The 20,108-nt window shown below is 43.2% G+C and overlaps 1 protein-coding gene across 1 annotated transcript; it reads left to right on the top strand.

Moving 5' to 3' along the window:
- The first annotated feature begins 6,011 nt into the window (after positions 1-6,011).
- LOC129819826 (alpha-2,8-sialyltransferase 8F-like) lies at positions 6,012-18,987 on the top strand. Its single transcript, XM_055876444.1, has 7 exons — positions 6,012-9,579; positions 9,837-9,981; positions 10,276-10,388; positions 10,983-11,069; positions 15,175-15,292; positions 17,112-17,276; positions 18,190-18,987. Exons 1-7 carry the CDS (start codon positions 9,464-9,466, stop codon positions 18,370-18,372), a joined length of 927 nt encoding a protein of 308 aa, XP_055732419.1. The 5' UTR covers positions 6,012-9,463; the 3' UTR covers positions 18,373-18,987.
- Positions 18,988-20,108: the final 1,121 nt, after the last annotated feature.

Here is a 20,108-nt window from a genome sequence, read left to right on the forward strand (position 1 = left end):
GCCCGTCTGGTGTTCAACCTTCCCAAGTTCTCTCACGTCACCCCGCTCCTCCGCTCTCTCCACTGGCTTCCAGTTGAAACTCGCATCCGCTACAAGACCATGGTGCTTGCCTACGGAGCTGTGAGGGGAACGGCACCTCAGTACCTTCAGGCTCTGATCAGGCCCTACACCCAAACAAGGGCACTGCGTTCATCCACCTCTGGCCTGCTCGCCTCCCTACCACTGAGGAAGTACAGTTCCCGCTCAGCCCAGTCAAAACTGTTCGCTGCTCTGGCACCCCAATGGTGGAACAAACTCCCTCACGACGCCAGGACAGCGGAGTCAATCACCACCTTCCGGAGACACCTGAAACCCCACCTCTTTAAGGAATACCTAGGATAGGATAAAGCAATCCTTCTGACCCCCCCCCCCCCCTAAAAGATTTAGATGCACTATTGTAAAGTGGCTGTTCCACTGGATGTCATAAGGTGAATGCACCAATTTGTAAGTCGCTCTGGATAAGAGCGTCTGCTAAATGACTTAAATGTAATGTAAATGTACCGCCATCGCGAGTTCGCAGTTCTTTCAAACTACCCGTGAGTTGTATTGGCTGGTGTATTTAACATTCAGCTAACAAGAGCTTGTGTTCCTCTTCGAATTGTCTATTGGTATAAGAAATGCTAAAAAATGATGTCCAGCAAGCAATTCTAGTAAATCTTTTCCTGCATGGGACTCTACATGGGACTTCAACGCTAAGGAGCGTTTTTGAAGAAGAGAGGCTAGCGGAGCACAGGTGCATGCGTATTGCGCAAGAGATAGGTTATCCATAATAAGCTTCTATCTTTAATTAGCTAAATATAAGGCTAATACTGCATTGAATTAATTACCTGAAAGAGTTGGCTAGGACATCAATATATAGAGCTAAATATCAATCCAGAACAGCATATTTCAATACGTTGGCTGAGCGAGGAAGGAAATAATTCAGTATAATAGGACTATTTGGCACCTTTTAGAAAAATGCTAGCAAATTAGCATTCTATTTTGACACAATTTGAATGGAGTTGATGGAGAGAAAGACTGGAAAGCCAGATGAAGATGGGTTGATTAGAGCGCATTCAGTCTTTATACCTATTGCTGTAGGAAATGCAGGCCCACCCCTTCAAATTAGTGGATTCAGCTATTTCAGCCACACCGGTTGCAGACAGGTGTAAAAAAAAATCGAACACACCAGCCATGTTGCTCCTAGACGTTTCCTCTTTTACAATAACAGCACAACGGCTCAGACGAAAATTGGTAGGCCACACAAGCTCACAGAATGGGGTCGCAGAGTGCTGAAGCGCATAGTGTGTAAAAAATCATCTGTCCTTGGTTGCAACACTCATTACTGAGTTCCAAACTGCTTCTGGCAGCAACGTCAGCACAAGAACTGTTCGGTCAGGAACTTCATGAAATAGGTTTCCATGGCCGAGCAGCTGCACACAAGGGTAAGATCACCATGCGCAGTGCCAAGTGTTGTCTGGAGTGGTGTAAAGTTTGCCGCCATTGAATTCAGTGGAAACGTGTTCTTCGGAGTGATAAATCACAATTCACCATCTGGTGGTTCGACGGACGAATCTGGGTTTGGCGGATGCCAGGAGAATGCTACCTGCCCAAATGCCCAGTGCCAACTGTATAGTTTGGTGGAGGAGGAATAATTGTCTGGAGCTGTTTTTCATGCTTAGTTGCAGTGAAGGAAAATCTTAACGCTACAACATACATTGACATTCTAGACGATTCTGTGCTTCCAACTTTGTGTTTGGGGAAGGCCCTTTCCTGTTTCATCATGACAATGCCCTCGTGCACAAAGCAATGATCCATGATACAGAAATGGTTTGTCGAGATCGGTGTGGAAGAACTTGACTGGCCCGCACATGGCCCTGACCTCAACTCCATCGAACACCTTTGGGATGCATTGGAACGCTGACTGCGAGCCAGGTCTAATCGGCCAACATCATTGCCTGGCCTCACTAGTCCAACATCTAATGGAAAGCCTTCCCAGAAGAATGGAGGCTGTTATAGCAGCAAAGGGGGGGACCAACTCTATATTAATGCCCATGATTTTGGAATGAGATGTTTGAGCAGCAGGTGCCGATACTTTTGGGCAATAAATCTCGGTAACCGGGTTCCCACCATTTAACTCTAGCCCAAACGGTTTGGACGCTGCAAACAGAAATACAAGCTAATATATTGATAAAAGACACCTTGTACTAGAGAGATTTACATGGTTATCAAAACATCACGCCAGGGTAAGCCTACACGAAACACAGCCCTTATTTGAAGTGTTCCTAAAATCCCCCATGGGAAAAATGAATGGTGGAAAAACGATGGAAACCATTTCCCTGTTTGACTGCTAGGTTTGATTAGTATTATGACTCCTACTGTGCTACTCTATAAATAAACACACACACACACACACCTCTCCTCCCTCCCTTCCCCTCCCCTCCAACTCCTCTCCTCCCAACCTGGAGTCAGGGGAAAACGTAAAATAGTACATTTAAATCCGGTACACTCCAATTAGTATAATATGTTACCTTTTTGTATGGTATGTCTTAATTTGTGAATGTCCACCATCCATTTTGTAAGATATGTTACGAATTACAGTTCATATGATGTTATGAATAGTAATTTGTACAAATGTCAGTTCACACATTGTTACAAATTTGCAAAACGTATGATATATTATTATTATATATTATTAGCCACAACACATTTTTATTTGTTGTGGCTAACGTTAGCTAGTAAGTAGTTGCAAAGTTGCTAATTGGGTTGGTAAACGTTCACGTTATATGCCAAGCCATCCAGCCCGACCAACCACCCTACTTTCGTATTTGACTTAAGTACCCTTCTGTCTTATGTAACCATACCAAACGAAACATATCATAGTAATTTAAGTGTCTCGGAATTATGTTACGTATAGTCTAGGAGACCCATGCTGCTCCTCCCTCCCTCTATTCCTCCCTGATAGAGAGTGTCATTTGTCATTCAGTCTGTGACCTGTTGTAACAATGCGTTACCTGATTCTATTCATTCTGGTCTGCTCTGGAACTCTCCTGTCCATTACGCTCATGGACTACTACCAACACCAAAGGTACGTTTGTATTTTTTTAAATGTCATCTTTATTTAACTAGGCAAGTCAGTTAAGAACATTCTTATTTACAAAGACGGCCTACCCCGGCCAAACCTTCTCCTAAACCTGACGACGCTGGGCCAATTGTGCGCCGCCCAATGGGACTTCCGATCTCGGCCAGTTGTGATACAGCCTGGGATCGAACCCGGGACTGTAGTGACTCCTCTAGCACTGCCTTAGACCGCTGTGCCACTCAGGATCCCAAAATGCTGTGTATGCGTGTGTGTAATGGAGAAATATTAAGAGGGATTTATACTGAACAAAAATATAAGTGCAACATGCAACAATTTCAAAGATTTTACAGAGTTGCAGTTCATATAAGAAAATCTGTCAATTTAAACATTCATTAGGCCCTAATCAATGGATTTCACATGACTGGGAATACAGATATGTATCTGTTGGTCACAGATACCCCCCAAAAAGGTAGAAGCATGGATCAAAAAGCCAGGTTACCACTATTTGCCTCATGCAGCGCAACACATTTCCTTCGCAAAGACTTGATCAGGCTGTTGATTGTGGCCTTTGGAATGTTGTCCCACTCATCTACAAACATGCTTAATGGGTGATATGTCTGGTGAGTATGCAGGCCACGGAAGAACTGGGACATTTTTAGCGTCCAGGAATTGTGTACAAATCCTTGCGACATGAGGCCATATCATGCTGAAACAGAAGGTGGTGTCGGCGGATGAATGGCACGACAATGGGCTTCAGGATCTCATCACAGTATCTCTGTGCATTCAAATTGCATCGATAAAATGCACACATTTCCAGTGTTCTGTTTGTGACACTCAAGGTGCGTGTTCATGGTCACTAAATTTGAAGCTGAATGTTATGAATTATTCTCGTATCTGTTGATAATGCTTGACGTAAAAGGACCGAGGATACAATGATTATTCACTATTACGTTGTATTGAGAACAACATTCTGTGAACACTGTGTGATTCTGTTGCAGCTGACAAAGTCACTATCTTTTTATTTGGGTTTCACACAAGCCTCCTGGGCCGGTGTTTACAGATTATTTGGTGCTATCTAATTAGGATATGAAGGGCCTGTCTCCAAGAGGCCAGTTAGATTTTTTTTCTGCTTCAGGCTGCATCACATCTGACCGTGATTGGGAGTCCCATAGGGCGGCGCACAATTGGCCCAGTGTCGTCCAGGTTTGGCTGGGATAGGCCGTCATTGTAAATATGAATTTGGTCTTAACTGACTTGCCTAGTTAAATAAAGGTTGTGTATAATAAATAAAATGTTGTGCTGGTGGTGTCTCCCTGTTGCAACTTGTAATAAACCAGATAGAAATTTGATTGACTTCACCAATGTCTGCTCTCCTCCCACTGGGCAGAGAAGTCAGTTCAACATCTAGATTTACATTTGGATGAGTTGTCAACTAACGTGAAATCAACCAAACAAATCACCATGCCATTAGATTTAGGTTCAAAGTTGGGTGGAAAAAACCCATCCCTGATGTTGATGACTTTGTGCAAATCTGTTTTCCACATTTCATTCAGCGTCATCACATTGCATTTTTGTTGAAATGACATGCAAACAACGTTGATTCAACCCGTTTTTGCCCAGTGAGCTTTATGTTCACCTGGAAATTCATTTGTGTGTGTGTACTTTATTTATTCCAGAGGGGAAGTTAGTTTGTAAAACAATTTGTGTGTGGTACCCTGCAAACCATGACCCATTTGTGTATTTGACAAGATTCAAAAGTAATGGAGTCTGTTGCCCATGTTGTGAATGGTTGCTGTTCATACAAGGACCTGTACATTGCTAGACATGATCGCCTTGTCGACCTGGTTCTATTGTCAACAAAGCAGCAAGACAGAATTATTAACCCAAGTTTTCAAATTTTACATCTTCCCAAAGAAACAACCGGTAAAGGGATCTGTGCATTTGAACAACTGTAAAAATACACCAATTTCACTTTTGCATGTATAAACAGAACCACAGCCGCTGCACATGCTGTCACTGTTTTTGATTAGCCTACCAAAAGTCATATTTTTAGAATGAGCAGCGCGCAGCCAGGTCCCATAGTGACACAAACACAGGGAAAATGCAAACAAGCGACAAGTGAACACAAATGATCTAACTGGGGATAGCTACCTAGCATAATATCACAAGCACGATGAGCTCGCCGTGGTGTTTTTGTCCTACCAGATCCGTGAAAATGTCCTAACAATTGTATCCCTCTGTACTTTTGACTGTTAGTGGATGTTCAGGTCCCAGGATACTAATGACTGTAATGATTATGTATTTACAAGTTAATTGCAATTTCCTCTTTAGCGCCATCTGTTCAGTACCTGATAAAGCAGACCCAGAAGACCTGGGCGTTCATTTCAACACCCCCAGGAAGGTCCATTTTATTTTGTGCTGTGAAAATATGGTGAAATGCTGCAATCTCATTGCTGCAGTCACCCCCTATAGCAAGCAATGTAATAGCTGGCTATGCAATCCAAGCACTGAGCGACAGGCCAAACGCCTGGAGCCTCTGAAGGCAGAGCAGTGGGTAACTGAACGGCTTGTTTTGAACAATAGATTTTGGAAACCGTAAAATGTATACAAATTAACCACACTTCTATGTACATTTTAAACATAAATCTTGAATTATATTATATATATTTTGTAGACCTTTTTTTTTTTTTTTTAATTGCTCGGGGGAATCCCTGTCAAAACCGGATGCAGTTTTATTCATAAATGTTGCCCGCTCGGCCCTCGATTTAGCTTGAGGGAGCGAGTGAAGAACTTTGTTCACTTGTGGGGTCGATATGACCCACAATTCAATGCAAACTGTAGTCACGTGTCAAACTCGACACCCGCTGCATTCCAAACACATAAAAGACACACCCTCAGCCCCCAGATTAAGTGGACACTTATGATGAGTTGACACTTGCAGGGTGAGGAAGGAATTAATGAATTTTTAAATGTACCGCCCTTGTCCGGAAATCTGTCACTCATTCAACCCACGGTTGTGTTTTATCATCAGTCTACACAAAACATGTTTTTAGAGCTTTTTGCAAATTGTTAAACTGAAATATGACATTTACATAACTATTCAAACCCTTTACCCAGTACTTTGTTGAAGCACCTTTAGCAGCGATTACAGCCTCCAGTCTTCTTGGGTATGACACTAGAAGCTTGGTACACCTGTATTTTGGGGAGTTTCTCCCATTCCTCTCAAGCTCTGTCAGGTTGGATGGGGAGTGTTGCTGCACAGCTATTTAAGTCTCTCCAGAGATGTTATATTGGGTTCAAGTACAGGCTCTGGCTGGGCCACTCAAGAACATTCAGAGACTTGTCCTGAAGCCACTCCTGCATTGTCTTGGCTGTGTGCTTAGGGTTGTTGTCCTGTTGGAAGTGGAACCCAGTTTGAGGTCCTGAGCACTCTGGGGCAGGTTTTCATCAAGGATTTCTCTGTACTTTGCTCTGTTCATCTTTGCCTCGATCATGACTAGTCTCCCAGTCCATGCCTCTGAAAAACATCCCTACAGCATGATGCTGCCACCACCATGCTTCACAGTAGGGATGGTTCCAGGTTTCCTCCAGATGTGACACTTGACATTCAGTTCAAAGAGTTCAATTTTGGTTTCATCAGACCGAGAATTTTGTTTCTCATGGTCTGAGAGTCCTTTAGTTGCCTTTTGGAAAACTCCAAGCGGGCTGTTGTGCCTTTTCATGCGGAGTGGCTTCCGTCTGGCCACTCTACCATAAAGGCCTGATTGGTGGAGTGCTGCAGAGATGGATGTCCTTCTGGAAGGTTCTCCCATCTCCACAGAGGAACTCTAGAGCTGTCAGAGTGACCATCGGGTTCGTGGTCACCTCTCTGACCAAGGCCCTTCTCCCCTGATTGCTCAGTTTGGCAGGGTGTTCAGCTCTAGGAAGGGTCTTGGTGGTTCCAAACTTCTTCCATTTAAGAAGGATGGAGGCCACTGTGTTCTTGGGGACCTTCAATGCTGCAGACATTTTTTGGTACCCTTCAATTGATCTGTGCCTCAAAACAATCCTGTCTCGGAGCTCTAAGGACAATTCCTTCGACCTCATTGCTTGGTTTTTGCTCTGACATGCACTGTCAACTGTGGGACCTTTATATAGACAGGCGTGTGCCTTTCCAAATCATGTTCAATCAATTGAATTTACCACAGGTGGAATCCAATCAAGTTGTAGAAACATCTCAAGGATGATCGATGGAAACAGGATACACCTGAGCTCATGTTCAAGTCTCATAGCGTAGTGTTTGTGCCATCGTGCATTAGTAGCACAATTTAACTTATTTACATTTTTCTTACACTTTTATGTTGACTCCATAATGATTAAAAGTTTTGGCAGACTTTTCTTAGCGGATGTATAATCATCGGCAATTGAATTATGGGCCGTTTTAGGCCCCGGAGTGAACAGAATTGTACACTCGCACACTTGATCACAAACGAGGGCTGAGGGGCTTACGTTGCTAACTTCCCTTGCTTGGCTAATTGTTTGGACCTACGGCAAAGATGGCCACGGGGATTCCCCCAAGGGCATAAGGCGAGGGTAAGTGTGTGTCTTTTACGTGTTTGAAACGCAGCCGCTGCTGCATTTTCGGCATGTCAGACAAAATTATGACGCTAGCTTGCTATTTTCTTTTATAGATAGATGACATTGATTTTAGCTTTGGAAAATTGGCTTAGTCTTGTAGTGAGGGGCCTATAAAACATAGCTAGATCCATAAACATTTTGGGGGGAATTCTGAAATGTATTGGAATAAATGACCAAACTATAAAACTAGCTTGGTAGCTACCTGACAGGAGTGCTAGCTAGTTATGTTAGCTTTCTAGGTACATTTAATAGGTTTAAGCTCAACTTCAAGATTTTCACCAAGGACGTTGCCTCTCCGATTATCACTCTCCCTCACTTGGGCAAGGGACATTTTAAGGTATACTCGGATGTGACGATGTAAAACGTCATTCAAGGGCTGAGGGTTCAGGGCCTAGGGCTGTCCACTTTGAGTTTGGACTGCAGCCATTATTTTGTTTGGCCACCATCAGAGGACTCTTCCAATGCGTTCTTGATGAAAAAACGTACCCATACATTCTAAGTTATCATCTGTGTTTTGCCCTCTGGGCTGGGATGTTTTTTGCTGTTAAAATAAATGGTTGAATGTCCATTGGAGTCTTGTACACCCCACTCTCTTACCCGGAGCCAGAGTACTGGAGTACTGTGTAATTGTCTTTTCATATTAAACCTTATAGACTAGTTTAAAACCTTATCTAGTCATAAAGCCTTTCTGTGATAGCCTTATCGGAGAAGTGACCTAAATGATAAATGTGTGTTTTTGCATGCATGTGTGTGTTGCAGAGATGGGTTCTTGAACTCTGTCCAGAAGAGGTTGCAGTGCAGAAGACTGCGAGAGAAACTGGTGACCATGACTACTATGAAAAAGTAAGTGGAGTTTTGATTATTTGATTATACCTTTTTTTTTATTCCCCATTAGCTAACATCATGGTGTTTGCTAAATCTTCCTGGGGTCTGAGTGAGAGATTCTATGTAAGATGTTCTTTACTGGAAAGTCGGAAAGTCTGATCAGATCAACAAGTTAATCCATCCTGATCCAACAAGTTCACCATCTATATGTCAATTTACATTGTGTGTGTGTAACAAGACCTCACGGTTTGACACGGTTTGAATTCAGTTTTCTACGTTTGTCTAAACGTCATAATTTGACGGTTAAGTTTAGGAATTAATTCCGATTGGTTAAGTAACCGTTTTACTAGGATGGGCTAAATCAGTGTCACATAGTGTTTCTTGGTAGTCTTAAACAAATCTACTTTGAAACAAAGTATACACCTCACACATGGTATAGAGTTGAAATGTATTCAATTTTGAGTTTACATCCCAATATTACACTTTATATACATCACAGAAGACTGAAATATAGCAAAACCGTGTCACATAGAAACACTTGATTTGCGGCTTTAAATGAATAAATGTAATTTAACTATGAAATTATGAAAACGTTGAGGGCGATTTGGTCATTTGACTGCAGGAAATGGTTTTAAGGGTTAAGGTTTGGGAGAGGGTTAAAACAGAAACAACTTGAAGGTTAAGTTTAGGTATTAATTCTGAATAGTTAAGGTAAGGGTTAAGGTTTGGGATAGGGTAAAAAAAATACAAATTAATGCCTACCACTGGGATTAAACCCACGATTCTCAGAGCCAATGACGCAAGACTACTTGATAGTAAGTGCTCACCGCTGCCTCTAGTGGCCGGTATTGACGGCATCTCCCGACGTGGTAGGGACCTGGACGAACGTTGAATATTGCATTGGAATTGGAGTGAGCTGGCATGTTTGTTTGTGTGTGTGTGTGTGTCAGAGTGGACATTGCCCTGTTCTCTCAGGAGGTGAGAGGGCTAATGAACTGTCCCTGGAGACTCAACCTCACACACAGAGAACTACACAGGTGAGACACACCAGTGGAGCCTGGTGGGAGGAGCTATAGGAGGACAGGCTCATTGTAATGGCTGGAATGGAATAAATGGAACTGTATCAAACACATGGAAACCACGTTTGACGCCGTTCCAATTATTCCATTCCAGCCATTACAATGAGCCCGTCCCCCTATAGCTCCTCCCACCAGCTGCCACTGATACAGTTTTCACACACACCTTGCTCCGTCTTGTGATCGTCTCCAACAAACTTACTGTCCTTCCCTCCCAGGACAGAGTTGTGGTCATGTTGTAACGCTTCTGATAGCCTGATGGTGACCAGACAGAACACCAATCAGAACCAGAGTCTGACTTACGATGCAGAGAAGTGGAGGAAGAGAAAGGTGGACCAAGCACTATGGGACATGCTGCCTCAGGTGTTTGAATGGGTTAGCTCTTCTATCCTTGTGGGGACCTAAAACCAGGAAAATTGTCCCTCGTGGGGACATTTCCCACGTCCCCAGAAGGACAAAGGCTATTTTAAGGTTTAGGGTTAGGTTTAGGGTAAGGGGTGAGTGGTTCGGATTTAGGGTTTGGGTGAGTGGTTAGGGTTTGGATTAGTGGTAAGTGTTTAGGGTAAGGGGTTAGTGGTTAGGGAAAATAGGATATTTCATGGAAATAAATGTTATGTCCCCCTTGAGGATAGAATAACAAAACGTGTGTGTGTGTAGACCGTACCCTGGAGTAAAGGTTCGTTGAGTCGTTGTGCCGTGGTGGGAAGTGGAGGAATCCTGCAGAACAGCAGCTGTGGAGCGGAAATAGACAATGCTGACTATGTCATCAGGTATCAGCAACAACATTATCTATCAATCAATCAATCAATCAATCCATTATTGGTAGTAATCTATAGCAATGTAGTTCTGTTGTGTAGTGTTCAACTTTGATGTGATGTGTGACTGTTGTTGTTTATAATCTTGTGTATATTCTGTGAATGTTGTTTTATCCTGTCGAAACCGGCACCTCTAGTCCATCACTAGTTTGTATATGACGCTCTTATTCAAATCAAATGAAATCAAATTGAATTTGTCACATGCGCCGAATGCAACAGGTGTAGGACCTTACCGTGAAATGCTTACTTACAAGCCCTTAATCAACAATGTAGAGTTTAAAAAACATTTATTTAACAAAATATTAGCTAAAAAAGTATACAATAAATACTATATATAAAGTAACATTAAAATAACAATAACCAGTCAATATACAGGGGGTACCGAGTCATTGTACGAGGGTACAGGTTAGTTGAGGTAATATGTACATGTAGGTAGGGGTATACAGTTATTTGTTTTGTTGATGTAATGTGGTGTGAATGTTGATGTAATCTTCTGTGAATGTTGTTGTCAGTTGTTTCTAATGTTGTGATTATTGTTTTTGTTGACAGATTTAACCTGGCTCCTATCAACAAGAGTTATGACGTGGGAGTGAAGACGGACCTCATAACAGCCAACCCTTCCCAGATCAATAAAAGGTATATACTCTATCAATACATATGATCAGGTACAGACAAAGAGCTCTATTTTCATGTCATCTGACGGAAGCACCGGTTTCAATCCTAGAGCAAATGCCGTTTTATAAAAACTCCAGGCGGCAATATGGTCAGAAGACATAAAAATATGGGTGGGTGTTGAAAAGTAGCTCATACCTACAGTAAAATATGGTAGTGGATCTTTGATGTTATGGGGATATTTTGCTTCCACTGGTCCTGGGGCCCTTTTTTTTTTCCTTGTGTACTTTTTACCTCCTTTTCCCCCAATTGGTAGTTACAGTCTTGTCCCATCACTGCAACTCCCGTACGGACTCGGGAGAGGCGAAGGTCGAGAGCCATGCGTCTTCCAAAACACGACTCCTGCCAAGCCGCACTGCTTCTTGACACACTGCTTGCTTAACTCGGAAGCCAGACGCACCAATCTGTTGGAGGAAACACCGTACAGCTGGCAACCAAAGTCGCTAGAGTGTGATGGGACAAGGACATCCCGGCCGGCCGGCCAAACCCTCCCTTAACCCAGACGACGCTGGGCCAATTGTGCGCCACCTCATGGGTCTCCCGGTCACGGCCAGCTGCGACACAGCCTGGGATTGAACCCAGGTCTGTAGACCACTGCGCCACTTGGGAGGCCCCTGGGGCCCTTAAGGTCAACAGCATCATGAACTTTTCCAAGTACCAGGACATTTTAGCCAAAGACCTAGTTGCCTCTGCCAGGAGGCTGACACTTGGCCACAAGTGGATCTTCCAGCAAGACAATAACCCCAAGCACTAATCAAAATCCACAAAGAAATGATTAATAAAACTGCTATGTAACTTTTTTTATTTCGTTTCTGTTTAAAATCTCTAAGTCTCTAGTGGTCATCCAATACGATTCAACAGTAATAATATTGCGCCTCCAGACTGCCTGAAAACCGCTATATTCTAATTCACTGTTGGTTTGGATTTTCCCGCCAGATTTCTGATCGAACCCGAGGCTGTAGTGGCACCTCAGCACTGCGATGCAGTGCCTTAGACCGCGACACCACTCGGGAGGCCCCCTTCCTAACTCAGTTTCCGGAGAGCAAGGAAACCACTCATGTGTTCAATTGTGTCTTAAAACAGTTACAGAGTTTAATGGCTGGGATGGGATAAAAGTGAGGATGGAGCAACATTGTAGTTACTTCACAATACTAACCTAAATTACAGAGTGAAAATAAATAATTCTGTACAGAATAAAAAATATTACAAAACATGCATCTTGTTTGCAATAGTAGTAGAAGTTGAAAAGCTTCAAGTTCCTCAGCGTACACATCACTGACAATCAGAAATGGTCCACCACACAGACAGTGTGGTGAAGCAGGTGCAACAGCGCTTCTTCAGGAGGCTTAAGAAATGTGGCTTGACCCCTAAGACCCTCACAAACTTTTACAGATGCATCATTGAGAACATCCAGTATCACCACCTAGTACGGCAACTGTACCGTCCGCAACCGCAGGGCTCTCCAGAGGGTGGTGAGGTATGCCCAACACATCACCGGGGCACACTGCCTGCCCTCCAGGACACCTACAGCACCCAGTGTCACAGGAAGGCTGAGAAGATCATCAAGAACCTCAGCCACACTATATATAGTGCATTCGGAAAGCATTCAGACCCCTTTACTTTTTCCGCATTTTGTTACGTTATTGCCTTATTCTACAATGGATAGCTTTTTTATCAATGACAAAGCAAAAAAAAAAAAATGTTAGATTTTTTTTCTCCAAATGTGCAAAAAAAATAAAAATAACATTTGCATAAGTATTCAGACCCTTTACTCAGTACTTTGTTGAAGCACCTTAGGGAGCAATTACAGCCTTGAGTCTTCTTGTTTATGATGCTACAAGCTTGGCACGCCTGTATTTGGGGAGTTTCCCCCATTTTTATTTTCTGCAGATCCTCTCAAGCTCTGTCAGGTTGGATAGGGAGGGTCGCTGTACAGCTAATTTCAGGTCTCTCCAGAGATGTTCGATCGGGTTCAAGTCCGGGCTCTGGCTGGGCCAATTAAGGACATTCCGAGACTTGTCCTGAAGCCACTTCTGCGTTGTCTTACCTGCGTGCTTAGAGTCGTTGTCCTGTTGGAAAGTGAACGTTCCCTCTGAAGAAGGCACAGTGATGCCGGAACGTTGGTGATTTACCCAATAAATGACTGGGAGTTTATATATATGGAGTGTGCGACTCTCTTTATTTTTATAGTTTGGAAGGTGAACCTTCGCCTGAGTCTCAGGTTTTGAGCACTCTGGAGCAGATTGTCATCAAGGATCTCTGTACTTTGCTCCGTTCATCTTTCCCTCGATCCTGACTAGTCTCCCAGTCCCTGCAGCTGAAAAACATCCCCACAGCTGATGCTGCCACCACCATGCTTCACCGTAGGGATGGTGCCAGGTTTCCTCCAGACGTGACACTTGGCATTTAGGCCAAAGAGTTCAATTTTGGTTTCATCAGACCAGAGAATCTTGTTTCTCATGGTCTGAGAGTCTTTAGGTGCCTTTTGGCAAACTCCAAGCAGGCTGTCATGTCCCTTTTACTGAGGAGTTGCTTCTGTCTGGCCACTCTACCATAAAAGCCTGATTGGTGGAGTGCTGCAGAGATGGTTGTCCTTCTGGAAGGTTCTCCCATCTCCACAGAGGAACTCTAGAGCTCTGTCAGAGTGACCATTGCGTTCCTAGTCACCTCCCTGATCAAGGCCCTTCTCCCCTGATTTCTCAGTTTGGCCGGACGGCCAGCTCTAGGAAGAGTCTTGGTGGTTCAAAACTTCCATTTAAGAATGATGGAGGCCACTGCTGCAGAAATGTTTTGTGAACCCTTCCACAGATCTGTGCCTCGACACAATCCTGTCTCGGCGGTCTAAGGACAATTCCTTCGACCTCATTGCTTGGTTTTTGCTCTGACATGCACTGTCAACTGTGGGACCTTTTTATATAGACAGGTGTGTGCTTTTCAAAATCATGTCCAATCAAGTTGTAGAAACATCTCAAGGATGATCAATGGAAACAGGATGCACCTGAGCTCAATTTCGAGTCTCATAGCAAAGGGTCTGAATACTTAGGTAAATAAGCTATTGCTGTTTTTTTATCTTTAATAAATGAACAAAAAATGTCTAAACCTGTTTTCGCTTTGTCATTGTGCAGTATTGTGTGTAGATTGCTGAGATTAATTATTTATTTATTTAATCAATTTTAGAATAAGGCTGTAACCTAACAAAATGTGGAAAAAATCACGGGGCCTGGATACTTCCCCAAGGCACTGTACTTTGTAATAAATAGAGTAGTGCAGTTGTGAAATGGCAGCAATTGTATGTTGTAAGGTGCATGAGTCTTTGGATTGGGTATATAGCATTCTGTGAACTTGGAGATGTCTTTGGTAGTACTGCTGGACTGTAAATGATAGAACAGTTCACCGTGTCGTTAAAGCCTTTCTTTAGGAGTTGATTTACTGTGCTGCCTTCTGTAGTGAGGACATCAGAGTGTGATAGTTAATGTAGCTACAAAGTTAGCTAGCTTGGATAGCAATCTAATCTTGTACCAGGCAGAGAAATTAATGGTCGTTACAACGTTATTACAAGACAATAACTAACATTGCTACCTTTCTGGCAAACGGCATGAATACTTTTATTTCAATGTAAAATCAAAGAATTATACCCAGTGTATAGATGTTTTACCTGTTCTGAAGACATTGGAACATGGAATAGATTTATCTTCTTTTCAATCTTATCTGTGAGCTGTTATTGCATCCACTATCAGTTTCAAAGTTGCCACAGCCTAGACTGTTCAGGATATTGATACTACGTCATTCCCAGCCGACTAACCATGAGAGTGGGCGTTTCTTGGAAATTGTGTTCAAATCTAGAAAAAAAATCTCCATTCTTGTTAGAGCTGTCCCTACAAAACATCTGTACACACATAGTTACCCAGTGCAGCTGTAATTGACCACAAAATCAACCTTTGTGGTCAATTAATTAGCACCCTCTCTAAGGCTCAGTGTTGTTATCCTCACAAGGGATAATCCTCACAGGGGTGCCAATAATTTGACCCCTTTTGAGAATCTCCTAACGCCTCCCCTCGCTTGTCCTCAGATACTCTGACCTCCAGCGGAACCCTGGACCCCTGGTGGAAGTCATGTCAGTCTATGGCCACGCCCATCTGCTTCTCCACGCCTTCTCTTTTGGTTTTGGGACCTCTCCCTGCTTCAAGGTGAGCTGCTACCATGAGATGAGACGAGGTAGAGCCCTGCTACCTGGCTCCGGCCCGACAGGACCCAATGCTACAGTGGGGCAAAAAAGTATTTAGTCAGCCACCAATTGTGCAAGTTCTCCCACTTAAAAAGATGAGAGAGGCCTGTCATTTTCATCATAGGTACACTTCAACTATGACAGACAAAATTAGAAAAAATAATCCAGAAAATCACATTGTAGGATTGTTTATGAATTTATTTGCAAATTATGGTGGAAAATAAGTATTTGGTCAATAACAAAAGTTTCTCAATACTTTGTTATATACCCTTCGTTGGCAATGACAGAGCTCAATCATTTTCTGTAAGTTCACAAGGTTTTCACACACTGTTACTGGTATTTTGGCCCATTCCTCCATGCAGATCTCCTCTAGAGCAGTGATGTTTTGGGGCTGTTGCTGGGCAACACGGACTTTCAACTCCCTCCAAAGATTTTCTATGGGGTTGCGATCTGGAGACTGGCTAGGCCACTCCAGGACCTTGAAATGCTTCTTACGAAGCCACTCCTTCGTTGCCCGGGTGGTGTGTTTGGGATCATTGTCATGCTGAAAGACCCAGCCACGTTTCATCTTCAATGCCCTTGCTGATGGAAGGAGGTTTTCACTCAAAATCTCACGATACATGGCCCCATTCATTGTTTCCTTTACATGGATCAATCGTCCTGGTCCCTTTGCAGAAAAACAGCCCCAAAGCATGATGTTTCCACCCCCATGCGTCACAGTAGGTATGGTGTTCTTTGGATGCAACTCAGCATTCTTTGTCCTCCAAACACGACGAGTTGAGTTTTTACCAAAAAGTTATATTTTGGTTTCATCTGACCATATGACATTCTCCCAATCTTCTTCTGGATCATCCAAATGCTCTCTAGCAAACTTCAGACGGGCCTGGACATGTACTGGCTTAAGCAGGGGGACACTTCTGGCACTGCAGGATTTGAGTCCCTGGCGGCGTAGTGTGTTACTGATGGTAGGCTTTGTTACTTTGGTCCCAGCTCTCTGCAGGTCATTCACTAGGTCCCCCCGTGTGGTTCTGGGATTTTTGCTCACCGTTCTTGTGATCATTTTGACCCCACGGGGTGAGATCTTGCGTGGAGCCCCAGATCGAGGGAGATTATCAGTGGTCTTGTATGTCTTCCATTTCCTAATAATTGCTCCCACAGTTGATTTCTTCAAACCAAGCTGCTTACCTATTGCAGATTCAGTCTTCCCAGCCTGGTGCAGGTCTACAATTTTGTTTCTGGTGTCCTTTGACAGCTCTTTGGTCTTGGCCATAGTGGAGTTTGGAGAGTGACTGTTTGAGGTTGTGGACAGGTGTCTTTTATACTGATAACAAGTTCAAACAGGTGCCATTAATACAGGTAACGAGTGGAGGACAGAGGAGCCTCTTAAAGAAGAAGTTACAGGTCTGTGAGAGCCAGAAATCTTGCTTGTTTGTAGGTGACCAAATACTTATTTTCCACCATAATTTGCAAATAAATTCATTAAAAATCCTACAATGTGATTTTCTGGATTTTTTTTCCTTCTCATTTTGTCTGTCATAGTTGAAGTGTACCTATGATGAAAATTACAGGCCTCTCTCATCTTTTTAAGTGGGAGAACTTGCACAATTGGTGGCTGACTAAATACTTTTTTGCCCCACTATGTACCTGTTAAGGGCCGGGCCTATTTTTTTCATCAATAAATAGCATTTTTAAGAACAACAAAATTGATAACTAACATTTGGATCCTGGGAGAGGAGGGTAGATGGTAATGATGTCATTAATCAGTCTTTATTCTGTCCCAGGTGTACCACGCCCTCCGTAAGGCCCGCACCCAACAGAAAGTGGTGTTCTTTCACCCAGACTACCTGCTTAAACTGGACAAGTTCTGGCGTCGCCGCGGGCAACGAGCCCCACGGCTCTCTACTGGTATGATGCTGGCCAGCACTGCTCTGGAGATCTGTGAACAGGTATGTGTGTGTGTGTTACCTCAGTAGAGGTTCCCATCCAATCTGAAGTTTCCATGTCCTTGTGCAGGAGGAAAAGGAGGAAAACATTGAATAGGACCGGCACAAGCACACACCCTAGCCTCACACTAGTGTCTACCCCAAAGGGTTCAGACTCCTGACCGCCAACTGTTATCCTGGCCATCATCCTCTCATGGAACTGACACAGGATGTTCACACATTTCCCAAGGCAGCCATGCTGCATGAGGGCCTTCCAAAGGAGTTCACGGTGTACTGTGTCGAAGGCTTTGGAGAGGTCGACAAAGCCCATGAGTAGGTGTTTCTGTTCACTGCACTTTTCCTGAAGTTGGCGTGCACGGAAGATAATGTCCACCGGGCTTCTGTTCTTTCTAAAGCCGCACTGGGTCTCCAGTAGGACCTGCCACAAAGCTGGAATCTGAACGAGTACTTGAGCTTCAGTACGTGGATGATTGTGCTTTTGTGACACACCCCAGAAGCTCTACAAGCCACCCTCACAGCAACTGTACAGACAGCTACAACTGGGCTGTCATTCTGCAGGTGGTCAGAAAAGGCATCTAAAGGACCAATTGAAGATTTCACTAAATAAGTGTGGGATAAACCCTGCCTCCCTCTGGACTGTTGCTGCGGACCGTTCCACCTGGTGCAGCCTCTGCCATCAAGGAGTGCAGTTGGCTCAGGAAAAAAGGACTGAATGTCACCTGACGAAGTGACAGAGAAGACATATGACCATGGCTGCACCGGCCTCAACGACAGCATCCATCCCGCATCGGATTATACAGTCATCAGCGAAGACAGAAGCCGTAGAGGATACGATTTACTACCATAAGAGATTAAGTCTGTGTGTGCGTGCGTATGTGTTTGTATGTGTTTCTAAGTCTAGATCTCTCTTTGTCAGGTTCATCTGTATGGCTTCTGGCCCTTCCCTCTGGATCTATCCAAAAATACTTTGCCACATCATTACTATGACAACGTTGGTCCAAGTCACTTCATGCACGCCATGCCTGAAGAGTTCCTGCTGTTACTACAACTCCACAGCCAGGGGGCGCTACAGCTACATGTTGGACCCTGTACACCCTAACAAGCAGATGGTCAGGGGGCCAGAACATAATTCATAATTATAATAATTTGCACAGAGCAAATTGACCACAACTAAGCCCAAAAATAGGTTGTGGTGAGGTCATGGCAAATTTTGTAGAATTGCATGAAATGTGTTTTAAAATTCAAATTTTTTATCTCCGCCCCATGACAAAATGTGTAGAACTACAAAAAACTTGCTTTAAAACTGCAATATTTTCTCTCCGCCCCATTGCAAAATGTGTAGAACTGCAGAAAACATGCAACCAAATCTTGCTTAGGGCTGGTCCTGCCTGTACACCCTAATCCCTGTTAATACAACTCCACAGCCAGGGGGCGCTACAGCTACATGTTGGACTCTGTCTTTAACATACATCCTAAAGAGTTATTTATACATTGTTATTAGTATGCTGTGGTTTTAAATTTTATGGAAAACATTCAAATGCTATACTTCTTTTTGGATTTCCTTCCTGTATGGTTTTAATTAATTTATCAAATTATTTATACATTCCCTCGTGTGTGTCACTACAGACCCTGGTTCGATTTCAGGCTATATTGTGATTGGGAGTCCCATAGGCCTGCGCACAATTTTCCCAGCATCGTTAGGGTTTGGCCGGGGTAGGCCCTCATTGTAAATAAGAATTTGTTCTTAACTGACTTGCCTAGTTAAACAAATGTTAAATAAATAATGAGTGGATACATTGGTGTGTATGTATGTGCGTGCATATATATAAACATACACACACATATGTATATATACAGTTGAAGTCGGAAGTTTACATAACTTAGCGAAATACATTTCAAATCAGTTTTTCACAATTCCTGACATATAATCCTAGTAAAACATCCCTGTCTTAGGTCAGTTAGGATCATCACTTTATTTTAAGAATGTGAAATGTCAGAATAATTGTTGAGTGATTTATTTCAGCTTTTATTTTGTCACATTCCCAATGGGTCAGAAGTTTACATACACTCAATTAGTATTTGGTAGCATTGCCTTTAAATTGTTTAACTTGGGTCAAATGTTTTGGGTAGCCTTCCACAAGCTTCCCACAATAAGTTGGGTGAATTTTGGCCCATTCCTCCTGACAGAGCTGGTGTAACTGAGTCAGGTTTGTAGGCCTCCTTGCTCGCACATGCTTTTTCAGTTCTGCCTCCAAATTTTCTATAGGTCAGGGCTTTGTGATGGCCACTCCAATACCTTGACTTTTAGCTGTCCTTAAGCCATTTTGCCACATCTTTGGAAGTATGCTTGGGGTCATTGTCCATTTGGAAGACCCATTTGCGACCAAGCTTTAACTTCCTGATTGATGTTGCTTCAATATATCCACATCATTTTCCTTCCTCGTCATGCCATCTATTTTGTGAAGCGCACCAGTCCCTCCTGCAACAAAGCACCCCCACAACATGATGCTGCCACCCCCGTGCTTCACGGTTGGGATGAGGTTCTTCGGCTTGGAAGCCTCCCCCTTTTTCCTCCAAACAACATAACAATGGTCATTATGGCCAAACAGTTCTATTTCTGTTTCATCAGGCCAGAGAACATTTCTCCTAAAAGTACGATCTTTGTCCCCATGTGCAGTTACAAACCGTAGTCTGGCTTTAAAAAATATATATATTATTAATTTTTATATATTTTTTACATTTAATTTTATCCCCTTTTCCTCCCCAATTTCGTGGTATCCAATTGTTAGTAATTACTATCTTGTCTCATCGCTCGGGAGAGACGAAGGTCGAAAG

Source organism: Salvelinus fontinalis, chromosome 22 (assembly GCF_029448725.1).
Source record: "Salvelinus fontinalis isolate EN_2023a chromosome 22, ASM2944872v1, whole genome shotgun sequence".
Taxonomy (NCBI): Eukaryota; Metazoa; Chordata; class Actinopteri; order Salmoniformes; family Salmonidae; genus Salvelinus; species Salvelinus fontinalis.

What these genes read in the sequence shown, in the direction of transcription:
- LOC129819826 (XM_055876444.1), top strand. Translation starts at nt 9,464, where the DNA reads ATGTTTGTTTGTGTGTGTGTGTGTGTCAGAGTGGACATTGCCCTGTTC. An exon ending in ACACACAGAGAACTACACAG is followed by an intron (nt 9,580 to 9,836) that starts GTGAGACACACC and finishes CTTCCCTCCCAG; the next exon opens with GACAGAGTTGTGGTCATGTT. An exon ending in AATGCTGACTATGTCATCAG is followed by an intron (nt 10,389 to 10,982) that starts GTATCAGCAACA and finishes TTTTGTTGACAG; the next exon opens with ATTTAACCTGGCTCCTATCA.